At 40.2% G+C, this 14,925-nt stretch overlaps 1 protein-coding gene across 1 annotated transcript in view; it reads left to right on the top strand.

The window, feature by feature from the left end:
• Positions 1-13,779, top strand: part of LOC149007456 (putative cellulose synthase A catalytic subunit 1 [UDP-forming]) — a 51,629-nt gene extending 37,850 nt beyond the window's left edge. The window contains exons 10-14 of the mRNA XM_089167069.1: positions 3,990-4,202; positions 4,315-4,582; positions 4,932-5,128; positions 5,514-5,864; positions 13,094-13,779. Of these exons, the coding sequence (XP_089023195.1) occupies positions 3,990-4,202; positions 4,315-4,582; positions 4,932-5,128; positions 5,514-5,864; positions 13,094-13,690 (1,626 nt within the window). The 3' untranslated portion in view covers positions 13,691-13,779. The remainder of the gene's footprint in view (positions 1-3,989; positions 4,203-4,314; positions 4,583-4,931; positions 5,129-5,513; positions 5,865-13,093) is intronic.
• The last annotated feature ends 1,146 nt before the right edge of the window (positions 13,780-14,925 follow it).

Here is a 14,925-nt window from a genome sequence, read left to right on the forward strand (position 1 = left end):
GATGGTTAAAAACCAACGACAATTGGAATACGCCAAAATGATGAACGGTGGGCATTAAGCGACTGTTCGAATTTCAAAAAAAAGGGGGTTTGAATATAGCGGATCTATCCATGTGGAAGGAATGGAGGGTCTACCCTTACAAAATAAAAAAAGAAGCACTGATAAGGAATCTACAAATTGGCGGAAGAATGCGGAACTTCATCATCGGCAACTTCACGAGTCTGTTCTTCAATATTTCCAGGGGGAACTTGAGCATTATCTGCCGCGACCTCCCCCTCAACTAGCACTTGAGGCTCATTGTCCAGAAACTACTCAATTTCGGAAGTGGTAGATTCGGCCGGAGGAGGATTGTTCTTTGCTGCAACCCAATCAGGGATAGGCTGGTGAAGATTTTCAAAAGTCTCCTCATAAACCAGGTCCCTATATTCTTCAATCGGGAAGGCAGGGTCGACTATTAGGATGTTCTTCCATACTTCATTAGCACCTTGCCGAAAGGCAACCACATTGTACCGATTGAGCAATTTGCTAAACGGAACACTATTCAAATACTTCCGGACACAAGCCTTCCGAATCTCAGGCTACAAATATTCGGGATCCTGTGGAAAAGTAACAGCTTCAAGCTTCTTTTCTAACTCCTCTTTCTCCCGAGAGAGACAATCAATTTTGGCCTCAGAAATTGAGGCTTTGCCTTTGAGATCTTCCAGCCGAGACTTTGTAATGATGAGTTCTCCTGCAGTAAGACGAAGACGCTCTATCTCCTCTTCCCTTTGAGAACTCTCTTAGATTTTCTCCACAACGGTAGAATTGCTACGCTTCACTTCCTCCCGAAGGCGGCCAACTCTCAAATTTGCTTCCATCTCACGATGAAAGCATTCGGTAAGAACTCTATAAACAAGCAAGAGAACAAATTATTAGGCGACAGAAGAATCAACCCTTCGGGGTAAGAAGTCAGGATGTACCTGATATTGGAGTTCACAAACTCCTCATCCGGCATGTCACTCAAAACTTTCCGATCGCACAGGGTACGGGCATTGATAGCCCAATCAACAGACGCATCGGTATCCGAAAGAACAGCATCATGGAGATTCACCTTCCAGCCAGGAACATAGACTTCCCCTTGATCGATCTTCCTTCGTTTAGAAGCTGCATCATCAATCAGGTCCCACTTCCTTAGGACAAGAGCGGCATCATCATGAGTGGACTCCTCAATTTCCAGTGGCCCTTTCCCCTTGGCAGCATGGTCTTGCCTTGTTCTCAGGAGACCCTTCGGGGGAATTACCCCCTAGGGACGGCCACGGAAGAAGCTTTCCTTGGGGACGGGGCACTTTCGGGAGCATCTCCTCTAACCGTACGAGGAACTCTCTCCTCAGCAGCAGCAAACCCTTGTTGGGCCAATGACTTAATAGCACGACGATCGAACTTAGGAGGCACTGCATGGCAACAAAAGACCCGTCACTACAAGATCATAAATATGCTTACAAAGGAAGAAAGCAAAAGGTTTTTGAGCACTCACCATGGCTCAAACCCAGTAGAGAAGGACTGCTTCGTACTCCATGGCATGACCATGGATTTCAGAACGCCAGGAAATGGCTTTGATAACCCGAATTGCCTCAATATCGCGATCGGAAGGGACCACCAAACGGTTGATCTTTGTATAAGAATCCCTAAGGTTCCATTTCATCGGAAATTCGAGATTGGAATCGGGAACCTTACAGAAGACAAATTTCTTTCGCCACCCCTTATTATTGGAGGGACAGGTACCTTCTACAAGGATTCCCCCATCCCATTTCAGATTAACCTTTGAGCGCTTAGAAAAAAAAAACCCTTCCAGGGGGGTTCGACTTGTTTAGAACATGAAAATGGCGAAAAATGCCCAAGGAAGGGGTCAGCCCGAGATCACGGCAGAGCCCCAGATAACCAATGATGAGTCTCCAACTATTAGGGAGAAGCATCTCCGGACAGATTCCCCAATGGGTAAGGATTTCAGCAATAACAGGGGAGTAAAACGGGATCCGAACCCCACTCTTGAAGGTATCATCATAGAGAGAAAATTCTCCAGGGGAGTAAGAGTAAGCCCTCTCATTATCATTCGGGACACGAAGATAACAAGAAACAGGGATTGAATAATTAGAGTAAAGCTTGGTAACATCTGCCGGACAAACTGAAGACTTGATATCCGAGGGCCCAGTGGAAGGACGCTTGGAAGGCCGGGAGCTCCCGGACGTAGGCTTCTTAGTAGCTTTCCTCCTCTTCGAGGAAATTCCTCAAGTTAATGGGGCATTACCAGGAGGATCCCTAGGGGCGACAAGGATGGATTGAATCCATTCATCAGACACTCTATAGTCTCGATCACCAGAAAGTTCAACAAAACTGTGGGAGATCTCTGTTCAGCAGAATCTCTTCCCGAAACCATACGAGAGACAGAGTCATCGCTTGAGGTTTCACCACTACCCATATTGGAAAGAAAAAAATACGGAACAAGGAGAAGTTGGAATGAAAAGGAAAAAGCGAAAGTAAGGAGAAGAAAAACTTACTTGTGAAGAGAGCTAAAGATAAAGCTTGGATTATAGTTTGGAATTGGAAAGACGCAAAGCGAAAGCTTTGCTGAAGAAACGCGGGGAAGTGAAAAGATGAAATGAAGAAGAAAGAATCTTTTATAGATTCAAAATACAAAAGAAATTAAGGATGAATCCTATTGGCGGATAGGAGCACGCACCGATTCAAAGGGAGAGAATCTAAACGTCCAATATTGTAAACCATCGATGGCTTGTAACCCTTTACGGTTCAAAACCCTCGCCATGATGATAAAAATTCAGGACACGACGGTTTGGACAGTAGGAGGTAATGTGCATGCTTCTTCAGTCAACACGTGGCCCATAACACATGAAAAACAAGGCGTCGGAACATTTCGATGGCACCCCGCTGGAAAAAGATGTCAGGGGCATTAAATGCAAAGATATTTTGGCCATCGGAGATGACCCGTACTCACTCACATTCGATGAACATCCCGATCCAGACCAAACATTCCGCAATGTTGTCCGAAGGTTTGGCCTGTGGGGCAAATGATACGATATAAATTGCATTGAACCCGTCAAATCGGGATCACCTTATCAGGCCCGGTCGAACCGGGACTAGGGCCTATCAAGACCTAATGAATCAATCATAAAGGTGTCGTCTTCTAGTTAACAATCCGTTATGGCTTCCCGAACTTTGCGGTACGAGAACTTGATTTTAAAGACCTCTATCAGCAAAGCGGTGAAAGGATCATGACGAGATCGGAAACTGGTTACGGCCCCGAATATCTAGGGAAAAACCCTAAGATCAAACAGCCACCAAAGCAGATCGAGAATTCATTCGACCGTCGAAGATTAGAGGTAAAATCTATATAAACCAAGAACGTACTACCTCCCAGGTATTTGAATCGTTTCCCAATTACGCATTCATTATTCTTATGCTCTGTAATTAGCCAGAGCCTTTGTGATCAGTCTAGTTACTGACTTAAGCTTCGGAGGTGGCCTTCCGTCCCCACGGTCGGACCACGTCTAACTCTCTTTTGCAAGATACATCAAGAAGTCCAGCGGCTTAACAGAATTTGATGCATCACACTACAAAGTTATTTTTAAGGCATCAAATGAAAATTTTCTCATTGTTTTGAAAATGCAAATCTAATTTAAGATTTTCTAGCTGGAAAGGATGCCAATGGTATTCCAAGATATAGATTCTTTTTATCTCCATTGCAAGTTGGAATTTTGTTGGCCCTTTGATAATATAAGGGTCATTTTTATGCTTTGTTGGTAGATATAAAGTTTTCCTTTCCCTTTTTAATAAAATCGACCTTTTACCCAAAAAAAAAAAAAATTGGATCATCCATATATCAATTACGCTTTCCCATGTAAAAGATGCAGCCCCACCCATACTTAGCACACGACTAATTTTTCTTTTTCCCTTTTTACTCTAGACCATAACATGGATTTATCTTGTAATTTCAGATTAGAGTATCTGCTGTCCTGACTAATGGTGCCTACATTCTGAATCTTGATTGTGATCACTACATCAATAACAGCAAAGCTCTACGTGAAGCCATGTGTTTCTTCATGGATCCTGTGCTGAGGAAGAAAACTTGTTATGTTCAGTTCCCACAACGATTCGATGGGATTGATCGGAGCGATAGATATGCCAACCGCAACGTCGTCTTCTTTGATGTACAGATTCGTGTTTTATATGTTCAATATCAACAAAAAAAAAAAAAAAAGGCTTTTTATGTGCATTTATCATGGTTAAGGAAATTGATTCTATTTTCTATCTAATCTACAGGTCAACTTGAGGGGTTTAGATGGCATCCAAGGTCCAGTCTATGTTGGAACAGGGTGCTGCTTCAACAGACAAGCTCTATATGGGAATGATCCTATGTTAACAAAGGCCGACTTGGAACCAAACATCATAGTGAAGATTTGCGGTTGTTCAAGAAAGATGATGGACTGGTTTTCGAACAAAACATACAATATTAAGAAGCTAGCAAAGATACGAACCGAGTCTCAAAGTTCTATTTTCAACTTGGAAGCCATTGAAGAGGGCGTAGAAGGTACTTGTAAACAATCTTAATATATATATATATATATATACCCCAAGCTAATGCTTCGGGGTTTAAAGGTTGGATACATTTGATCCTCCCAAACCTGTTAAATGAAGAACCTTATGCATTGGGTGTGGCTTCTGAATAGAGTATGGATCATCTCTCATGGGTACTCCACTGAGGCTTTATAATCACAAATATATGGGGCCCACAAGTTAAAATAATACAAAATTTTTAAAAAGTGGGACCCATCACGAGTATTCTGAGGCCCCCTGTAATCTGTGGTCGACAAGTGACGGGGGCACTCTATTGATATATTTGGCCTGACATGTCTATTACATCTATCGATATTCTTCAGGTTATGATGATGGGATATCAGATATTATGCCTCGAAAAGGCTTAAAGAAGCGATTCGGTCGCTCGAGTGCTTTTATTAACGCTACCCTCTTGAAAGATGGAGGCATCCCACCAAAACAAAATCCTGCATTGTTGCTAAAAGAAGCAATCCATGTCATTAGCTGCAGTTATGAAGGCAAGACTGAATGGGGCAAAGAGGTAAGCCAAATTCCCTAGCACATCTATATTTTCTTAGAACATGATAAAGCTTGCTCTTTCAGGCATTGTTTATTTACAAGATAAAAACTGATGTGAAAAATAAACACGTGAGACACATTCGTAGTGGGAGTGGGAGTGGGAGTGGATAGAAAAGCAGGAAAATGATTTTCTGGAAAAGTTGCAAATGTGATGCTTTTATTATGTCACTCATTTTTCTACAAAGTTTCACTAAATATGTAGTAATTTTAAAAAAGACGAGGAAAAAGTAAATGTTATGTTAATGCATCATTAGTTATTTTTTTCACGTCACTTTTTTCCTAACTCACTACAAATTTTTTAAACAATGGATATCTTATGTTTTATTACCTCCTTTTTTCTAATTCAGGTTGGGTGGATATATGGTTCTGTAACTGAGGATATCTTAACGGGGCTTAAGATGCATGCCCGTGGATGGAGTTCAATTTATTGCATGCCGGACCGCCCAGCATTTAAGGGATCTGCACCTCTCAATCTTTCAGATCGTCTGCATCAGGTTCTCAGATGGGCATTGGGGTCGATCGAAATTCTTTTCAGCAAGCATTGCCCCATTTGGTATAGTTATGGTGGAAGATTGAAGCTATTGCAGAGAATTGCCTACATAAATACGACCGTTTACCCACTTACCTCCTTTCCGTTAATTGCCTATTGTACACTTCCTGCAATTTGCCTTCTTACTGGGAAATTCATCATCCCACAGGTATGCAACAATATTGTCAGATCACCTATATGCTTCTTGTGTCATTCCATTTTCTTGGTCTGTGATTATCTTATTTGAGTGTTACCTTAACGAGTTTCATAGTGCTTACATTGGTGTAAGTAGTGGTTTAATTTATCATATGGGTGATGTACATGGTTGAGTACTTCTATAAGGGATAGTGGTGTATAGCACGAAGGAGTATTAAAAAAAAAGTCTAGATCACCTCTGTCACGGGAATAATGTGCTCCCGTAATGTGATTGTACTACATAATAGTGGTGGGACTCACATGTAAATATTAAAAAAAAATTCATAGGTAAGAATTTCAGTGGGTTTCATGTGGATCCCATCCCACTCTTTTGTAGTTTTGTGTGACTGAAAAACGTTAGAGAACACGTTCTACTAGGCTTGTTGTAACTTGTAAGTGATGATTATCAAATTTAAAAGTTTGAATTTAAACGTGAGTCTCACGTTTAACTCGGTCTATCTTTCCCCTCAAGTTATGAGGTGATAGCCACGTAAGTTTAGTCCTGTTCTGTTGGAATCATGGAACGTAAGTTCGGCGAAATTTGCCAGTTTTGCCAATGGGCGAAATAAAAAACCCATTGAAACCGAAATGTTCAACATTTCGCTGGAAAATCGACGATTTTCCGGGCGAAACTGCGATTTCCGGCGAAACTGTCGATATCCGGCGAAATTTCTAAACCCCTTTTCTTTTTTTTTTTTTCTTCGTTGACGATCTTCTTAGCTTTTTGCTTTGTGCTCTGAGAGTCTGAGGTGGGTAGGACCGTATGAGTCCTATTTATCTTATTCAAAACCCATTTATCTTCATCATTGTTGGTTCGTTGAAGGAGCAGCTGCTATTTTCGCCAGAATGGAGAAGGAGAAGAAGAAGAAAGAAAGAGAAAGAAAAAAAAAACAAAAGACGAGCAGTACCGGCCACTGCTAATTTCGCCGGAAAGGAAAAGAAGAAGAAAGAAAGAAAAAGAAAAAGAAAAGAGAAGACAACTGCTGCTAATTTTGCCGGAAAGTGAAAGAAGAAGAAGATAGAAAGAGAAAGAATAAAATACAAGTGATGAAGACTAACTATGGCATTAATTGTTCGTTTTGGGCTGCGTGAAAGTTTTATAAATCATAAATGGGATTTGTATTAACGTGTATAGAAAAGTCAAAAGAGTTTTACCCTTCTAATATTTTTAATTTGATATTTGAATTTTGAAGTTTGAACGAAAACTTAGCAAAATCTTGCCGAGATATCAGCGAGATTTCGCCATTTCGCCCGGTTCGCTGACCAGCGAACCGGGAGAGATGAACGAATTTTCGTTCCATGGTTGGAATGCGGTTAAGGAGAGCCCTTTGGTAAAGACGTCTACTATCTTGTCAATAGATTAAGAAGGTTCACCTAGACGTCTCACGTTTGGGTTTTCTTGTTGAGAGCTAGATAATCCGAAAATTGGTAATCCACCTAAACATGCTTGGTTCGAGGGTGGAGAACTTGGTTAGGACACATCAGAGTAGATGATAGACATGTACCTGAAACGGTTGTGAAATGGCTATATGCAGATCCTGAGTGCATTGTACTCTGCTTTTGCACCTTTCGGATACAAGGCAGTAGGTTGCTCTTCTTAGAGGACCAAGAGATGAGATTATCATCAAGGTAGGTGTGGGACCCAGTTAGGGAACTTGGGTCTTTAACCGCTTTAACATACCACCTTTGGCTCTGTCAAAGCAAAAACGACCCCTATTTGGGTCAGAGCGAACAGCATCATCTGTTTCCACCTTTTAAAATTCTGACCAACGAATTGGTCTATCTTGTCAAATTCTGACATAATCCGCATGTGGTCTATAGAAGACCTCAATACATGCACTGGTGGGATAACATTCGTTGGAACAGAATCATTGGTTTGCAGGACTGGGATGACACCTTGTGTGTTTGAAACGACACTGTCAGGAGGATCTTTGCCAGAGGCCATTGAATCAACAGTGGGTGTCTCCTTGTCACTGGCCATGTCTTATACTGTGTTTCTAATACCTTAAGATTGTTAGAACCAATAGACCAGAGGCACAGTACAGACAGACCAATTACAGAATCAAGAAGAAACAAATATATAAATATTCTTTATGTCAGAATCACTTACCCGAATGTAGTAGAATGAGCGAAAGGAAAAAACAGCACGAAATTTCACAGAGTGAGTTGAGGTGTACGAACTGTACTTTTCCTTAAGGTATTTGAACGCCCCCTTTATGCTGCTGGGTTTGACCTTGACGTTCTTACCTCCAAGATACAACAACTCTTAGATCCGAAGGCAGCACTCCAACGGAGTCTACTTGCAAAGGAGTTCCGAAAGTAATACACAGCACCGAATGAAGAAAACAAAAGAAGGAATTTTCTAACACTAGATTTTCAAAATTCTGTTTTTCACAAAAACGGAATAGACCCTTGTTCAAAGCTTAACCTCTATTTACTGACTCGTATGGACACCTTCAGAGGGCTGCATATGTACGTAAGGTCATCTGCAGAGAGTTGTGACTGTATGATCAGTCACCTCTCCTCTACTGCAAAACCCAAAGCCGGGTTTTTTAGATCCATGACCCGCTTTCTAGATCCATGACCCACGACCCACGTCCCCAAGTCCCAAGTCCCATCATAGACAACTTAATATTATATAAATAATATTAAGGTGCCCCATGGCTTGGTTAGACTAGGGTCTACGGACCACTACCGCAACAACGCCCGACTTGGTCCAGCTCGTTGCATACGCGTGATCCACACATAGCTCTCTACCAGCATACACCCCACTTAGGAGCTATATACGATTATATAATCATATAATCATTAGCTCCATCCGATGTGGGACTAAATGCATATGGTAATCTAAATCACCTAATATACATCCAGAAGAGTCCTATAGAAACAAGAGTCCTAAAACAAAACTAGGGAGATAGAGTTTTAATGATTTTGAAACTTATCTATATAGTATATTATATTATATTATATATTTTTAAAACAAAATCCAACAAACAGCTTGTGTCATTCTAAATCGTATACCTCACAAAAGTACTGGTATGATTCCCTATGAACAATGGTTTAATAGAAAACCCAATCTTAAATATTTAAGAATCTGGGGCTGTTTGGCTAAGGTAGCAATACCTGTACCAAAGAAAAGGAAAGTAGGACCAAAGACTTTCGATTGCGTATTTATTGGGTATGCAAAACATAGTTCAGCATATAGATTTATGGTCCTTAAGACCTTAGATGGAATATGTGAAGAAGGGGACATAACAGAATCTAGGGATGCAGAATTTTTTGAGAATATCTTACCTTTTAAGTTGCCTTTAATACAAGAAAAGGGAGTTAGTGGTGAGTCCGGTCGGTCAAAGAAAGGAATTGGCAAAGAAGTTGCTAGTGATCAAATAGAAAATGATGATCACTTATCAAGTGGTGAAGGTTCGAGCAACCTTCGAGAGGTAAAAGACAAAGGACTTCTAAACACTTTGGAAATGATTGGATAGTCTACTCAATAGATGATAATCCAACTTGGTTGGCTTATCTAATAGATAAGGATCCTTTTCGTATAGGGAAGCGGGACATCAACAGATCTGTTTCGGAAAGAAGCCATCAAAAGTGAGTTGGACTCAATCATTTCCAATCACACTTGGGAGTTGGTTGAACTCCCTCGAGGTTCTAAAATCTTAGACACTAAGTGGATATTCCGCAAGAAATTAAAGGCGGATGGATCACTTGATAAGTATAAGGCAAGACTAGTAGTTAAAGGCTTTAAACGAAGCAAAACATTGATTACTTTGACACTTTTGCTCCAGTAGCAAGGATCACTCCGAAGGATAATGATAGCTCTTGCATCCATTTACAAGTTGGTTATTCACCAAATGGATGTAAAAACAGCTTTTCTAAATGGTGACTTAGAAGAAGAAATCTATATAAGACAACCTGAAGGTTGTGTAGTACCTGGCCAAGAGCAGAAGGTATGCAAGCTCAAAAAATCATTATATGGTTTGAAACAAGCGCCCAAACAGTGGCATGAAAAGCTAGATACAATACTTCTAGCTAGTGGCTTTCTGGTAAACGATGTGGAAAGATGTTTATACAAGAGGTTCCATCAAGGTAAAGGTGTGTTTATCTTGGTATATGTAGATGACATGCTCATAATGGGAACAAATTTGGACATAGTGCAACAAACTAAGAAACTTTTAATGTCAAAATTTGACACAAAAGACATGGGTGAAGCGGATGTTATTCTTGGAATCAAGATTATCCGAAAGAATGAGGAGATAATATTATCTCAAGCACACTATGTTGAGAACTTGCTCAAGAAGTATAATTACGGGATGAGAAAGCGGACAAGACACCATTTGAAACAACTTGTCATCTTAAAAGAATTTGGGAGATCCGGTAACCGAAACGTACTCCCAGATTATCGGTTGTTCGACTTGATGAACGACTAGACCGGATATTGCTTTAGCAGTTGGGAAGTTGAGTCAATATACTCACAATCCCGGATTACAGCATTGGATTGCCATTAATAGATTATTACGGTATCTAAAGGGAACAGTGACTTATAGTCTATGTTACAGTGGGAATCCTGCTGTACTAGAAGGATATTGCGATGCAAATTGGATCTCCGATACCAATGAGTCATTAGCAACAAGTGGATATGTATTCACACTTGGCGGTGGAGCAATATCCGGAAATCTGTTAAGCAATCTTGTGGAACTAGCTCCACAATGGAAGCTGAATTCGTAGCCTTAGAGAAGCGGGGAACCGGCGAGAATGGCTCGGAGTTTTATGGCTGATATTCCGTTATGGCACAAACCAATGCCCTCGATATCACTTCACTGTGATAACATGGCAGCAATAGCTAAGGCTAAAAATCGTGTATATAACGGAAAAAGGAGACATATTCGGCTGAGACACAATTTGGTTAGGCAATACATAAGTGAAGGAACGATAGCTATCGATTTCGTAAAGTCTGAAAAGAACTTAGCGGACATGTTCACAAAGGCATTGCCAACTTCATTAATTAATGAAGCATCTAAAGGAATGAGCGTGAGGCCTATGTCGAAGGTCTTGTGATGGACACCCAACCTATGTGAAGAGGTTTTAACCCCGAATTAGGTTCAAAGGGTAAAACGAAGTCACGAGGGGACCGTTTAGTACTACTATTGTTTTGCTCATTCTGGTTAGATGGTAAAGTAGTACCACCACAATGTAAGAGGTTGAGTAGTGGGCTCTTAATTAGCCAAATCCTACGAAATGTGGGGGTGTATTAACTGTGGTGTGCATCGGGCTAACCTAAGTGAGTGTAGAGGGTGTGGCCGCCCTCGATAAGAGTTTTAAGGTGAACTCTTTAAACACTCATGAGACCAAGATAGGGGATAGGGCCTAGAATGTCCCATTGATATATTTCGGGAGATACGGACGCGACTAGTGGGACATGGATGGTGAGCTAGCCAGCTATGATGAAGAGGAAGGGTTCAAGAAGTCTGACTTCACCCATACTCTGTAGCGTAGTTCATCAGACCTAGTGTAGGTTCAAGTCCAGAAGACACCTCCAACGATGTGTCCTACTAAGTCAAAATTTATACAGCACCTCTTCGTTTTACTGATATTTTGAAACTTGTGGGGGATTGTTGGATTTTGTTTTAAAAATATATAATATAATATAATATACTATTTAGATAAGTTTCAAAATCATTAAAACTCTATCTCCCTAGTTTTGTTTTAGGACTCTTGTTTCTATAGGACTCTTCTGGATGTATATTAGGTGATTTAGATTACCATATGCGTTTAGTCCCACATCGGATGGAGCTAATGATTATATGATTATATAATCGATATAGCTCCAAGTGGGGTGTATCGGTAGAGAGCTAGTGTGGATCACGCGATGCAACGAGCGGACCAAGTCGGGCGTTGTTGGGTAGTGGTCCGAGACCTAGTCTAACCAAGCCATGGGGCACCTAATATTATTTATAAATATTAAGTTGTCTATGATGGGACTGGGACTTGGGGACGTGGGTCGTGGGTCATGGATCAGAAAGGGGTCATGGATCTAAAAACCCGGCTTTGGGTTTGCGAGAGAGGTGACGATCATACGTACAACTCCGAGATGACCTACGACATATGCAGCCCTCAAGGTGTCCATACGAGTCGGTAGATAGAGGTTAAGCTTTGAACAAGGGTCTATTCGTTTTGTGAAAAACAGAATTTTGAAAATCAAGTGTTAGAAAATTCCTTCTTTTGTTTTCTTCATTCGGTGTGTGTATTACTTTCGGAACTCCTTTGCAAGTAGACTCCGTTGGAGTGCTGCCTTCGGATCTAAGAGTTGTTGTATCTTGGAGGTAAGAACGTCAAGGTCAAACCCAGCAGCATAAAGGGGGCGTTCAAATACCTTAAGGAAAAGTACAGTTCGTACACCTCAACTCACTCTGTGAAATTTCGTGCTGTTTTTTCCTTTCACTCATTCTACTACATTCGGGTAAGTGATTCTGACATAAAGAATATTTATATATTTGTTTCTTCTTGATTCTGTAATTGGTCTGTCTGTACTGTGCCTCTGGTCTATTGGTTCTAACAGTTATAGACCGTCTTGTGTGTAGGCAACGCAGCTTAGTTTGCATCTATGAAGGATGCCATGAGGGTGAGAGTATTACGTTTGAATACTTGCACCAATGGTGTGTATGAGATATATCATGTGCTTTCCTACGTGAAAGTGGTTATTGGTTGGTTCTTGCATGTACTGGTCGAGGTGCCTGAGATATCCATATCCAAGATATTATTGAGACCTCACCTAGATATCATAAAGATATATCCAAAATATGAACAGGTAACCTAGATGTTTGTTCTCAGATCAATTTGGGTTATCGACGGTTTTGAAAGCCACATTGTCTTGCTTTAATGATTGAGTTGAAAATCTCGACGAGATCTCTTTTATGGTTTTTATTTATGCATTAACGTATTGTCACTCACACATAAAAATTCATCCCTTGTCATGGATCGTTGCTGCATATTCCGCTTGACGTCTTCTGGATACTAAGATGTTCAGGGAGAATGGAAATTTCTGTGTGAACTATCTCTAAAGGTTTTCTCAATATGCTTTACATGTCTGACTACATTTCCTTAATTGTGCAAAACTGACCATTGGATTTCCTTTTATGAGTAGACATTTCTGGGATAACAATGACAATGTATTTGATAAAAAATTACCTCTCACAGATAGGTAATGTTGCGACCATATGGTTCGGTGTGTTTTTCGCATCCGTTTACTTAACTGGAATTATGGAACTCAAGTGGAGTGGGATTTCGATTGAGGACTGGTGGAGAAACGAACAGTTTTGGGTCATTGGTGGTACTTCTGCACATGTCTTTGCTGTCTTTCAGGGGATGTTGAAAGTAATTGCTGGGATTGATACCAACTTCACAGTGACATCAAAAGCATCAGATGAAGATGGAGATTTTGGAGAGCTATACTCATTCAAATGGACATCACTTCTGATAATACCAACAACTCTCTTAATCTTAAACTTGGTAGCAATTATGGGAGCTGTTGCATATGACATAGAAAGTGGCTTCCTGGACTGGGGTCCTCTCCTTGGCAAGCTTTTCTTCTCCATGTGGGTCATCATCCATCTCTATCCTTTCATGAAAGGTTTGTTAGGTCGCCAAAATCGTATCCCAACTATTGTAATTGTCTGGTCCGTCCTCATTATTTCCATCTTCTCCTTGATATGGGTGCGGACTGATCCCTTAAGCAACAGTATAGCTACTGCTGCTATAGCAACTCAATGTGGCTTCGACTGTGAAACTTTTTGAAAATCATTTTTTTGTTTTTGTAAATGACAGCTTCTCTTGGCACATTGTATTCTAAATAACAACATAACATAGAAGAGCATGTATTGATATTGATATTGTTAACGGTAGTGGGTGGGACCCACTACACATTGCGCCTAAGGTTGCGGCAAAGCGGTTACATATTCCTAGATAATTACTCCTCTATTTGGTTGAGCGTGAAAATGACCATAATATTATTTTCCCTCACTTAGTTGAGTCTAAATGAAACTCTAATGAAGGAATTAGGGTTAAGGGAAAGAATATTATAAATAGTGTGATGGAATACAAAATATACTGACTGAAAAATTTGAATATTCTCCCTTGTTTTTTCTGTGACTTCTTTCTAGAAAGAAGTTAATCTTGAACCTCCATCATTGTGGTTCGTCGATTTGGGAAGCGTGGAAATAACCTACGAGAAAGCAGATCAACGATGTAAAGATGCATCTCCTGTGTCTAGATCTATTGCATTCAAGATCTCAAAGGTAAATGATCTTGAACCCATATTGGTATCCGAGCCATGTTAAAGTTAGGGTCACCGACAATGGTTTGTTTTTAGGTGTTGGTTGTTTTAAGATGAAAATCATGGGTTTTATTGATGAGAATCATGGGTTTTGTTTTTTCCCATTGACATTATTGAGTGTCGAATTTCATCCATGCTCAATTGCCTGACGCCTATTATGTTTTGTGTAAATTTAACTGATTAATCAATTTGATCTACAATTGGTTTGGATCTAAATTCTAAATTGTGTTATAAAATAAAGAGAATATATCAGAGACAAAGAAGAAAACTAGAACAAGATCAATCAGAAGTAATTCATTCAGTTGAGTGCATTACATATTTATAGTAGAAGGAGCATCTACTCTGATATAGAAATACAATATATGATTCTTGCATACAATAAGATATTCTTGATATGGAAAGATAGATTGCCGCCCAAGATAGAAGGTGCATAGAATGGAAATATTGACTGCCAATATTGCATGTTGAGATCACTGTAATCTTCAATTAAGATGGGAATGTGAATCACCAAGATTGTATGCTGAGGTGGTTGAGATCTTCAATAGGAAGTATTGTCTATTGGAGGGTGATGGATATCTAAAATCAATATTATTTATGACACCCTCCGTTGGATGTCCATCAATAGATAATGTACTTCGTTAAAATCTTACTAAAAAAAAACCCGACAGGAAAAAATCTTTCTGCCGTTATTCAATAC

Source organism: Hakea prostrata, chromosome 8, assembly GCF_041222555.1.
Source record: "Hakea prostrata isolate BN-2017 chromosome 8, UWA_Hpros_2, whole genome shotgun sequence".
NCBI classification, from domain to species: Eukaryota; Viridiplantae; Streptophyta; class Magnoliopsida; order Proteales; family Proteaceae; genus Hakea; species Hakea prostrata.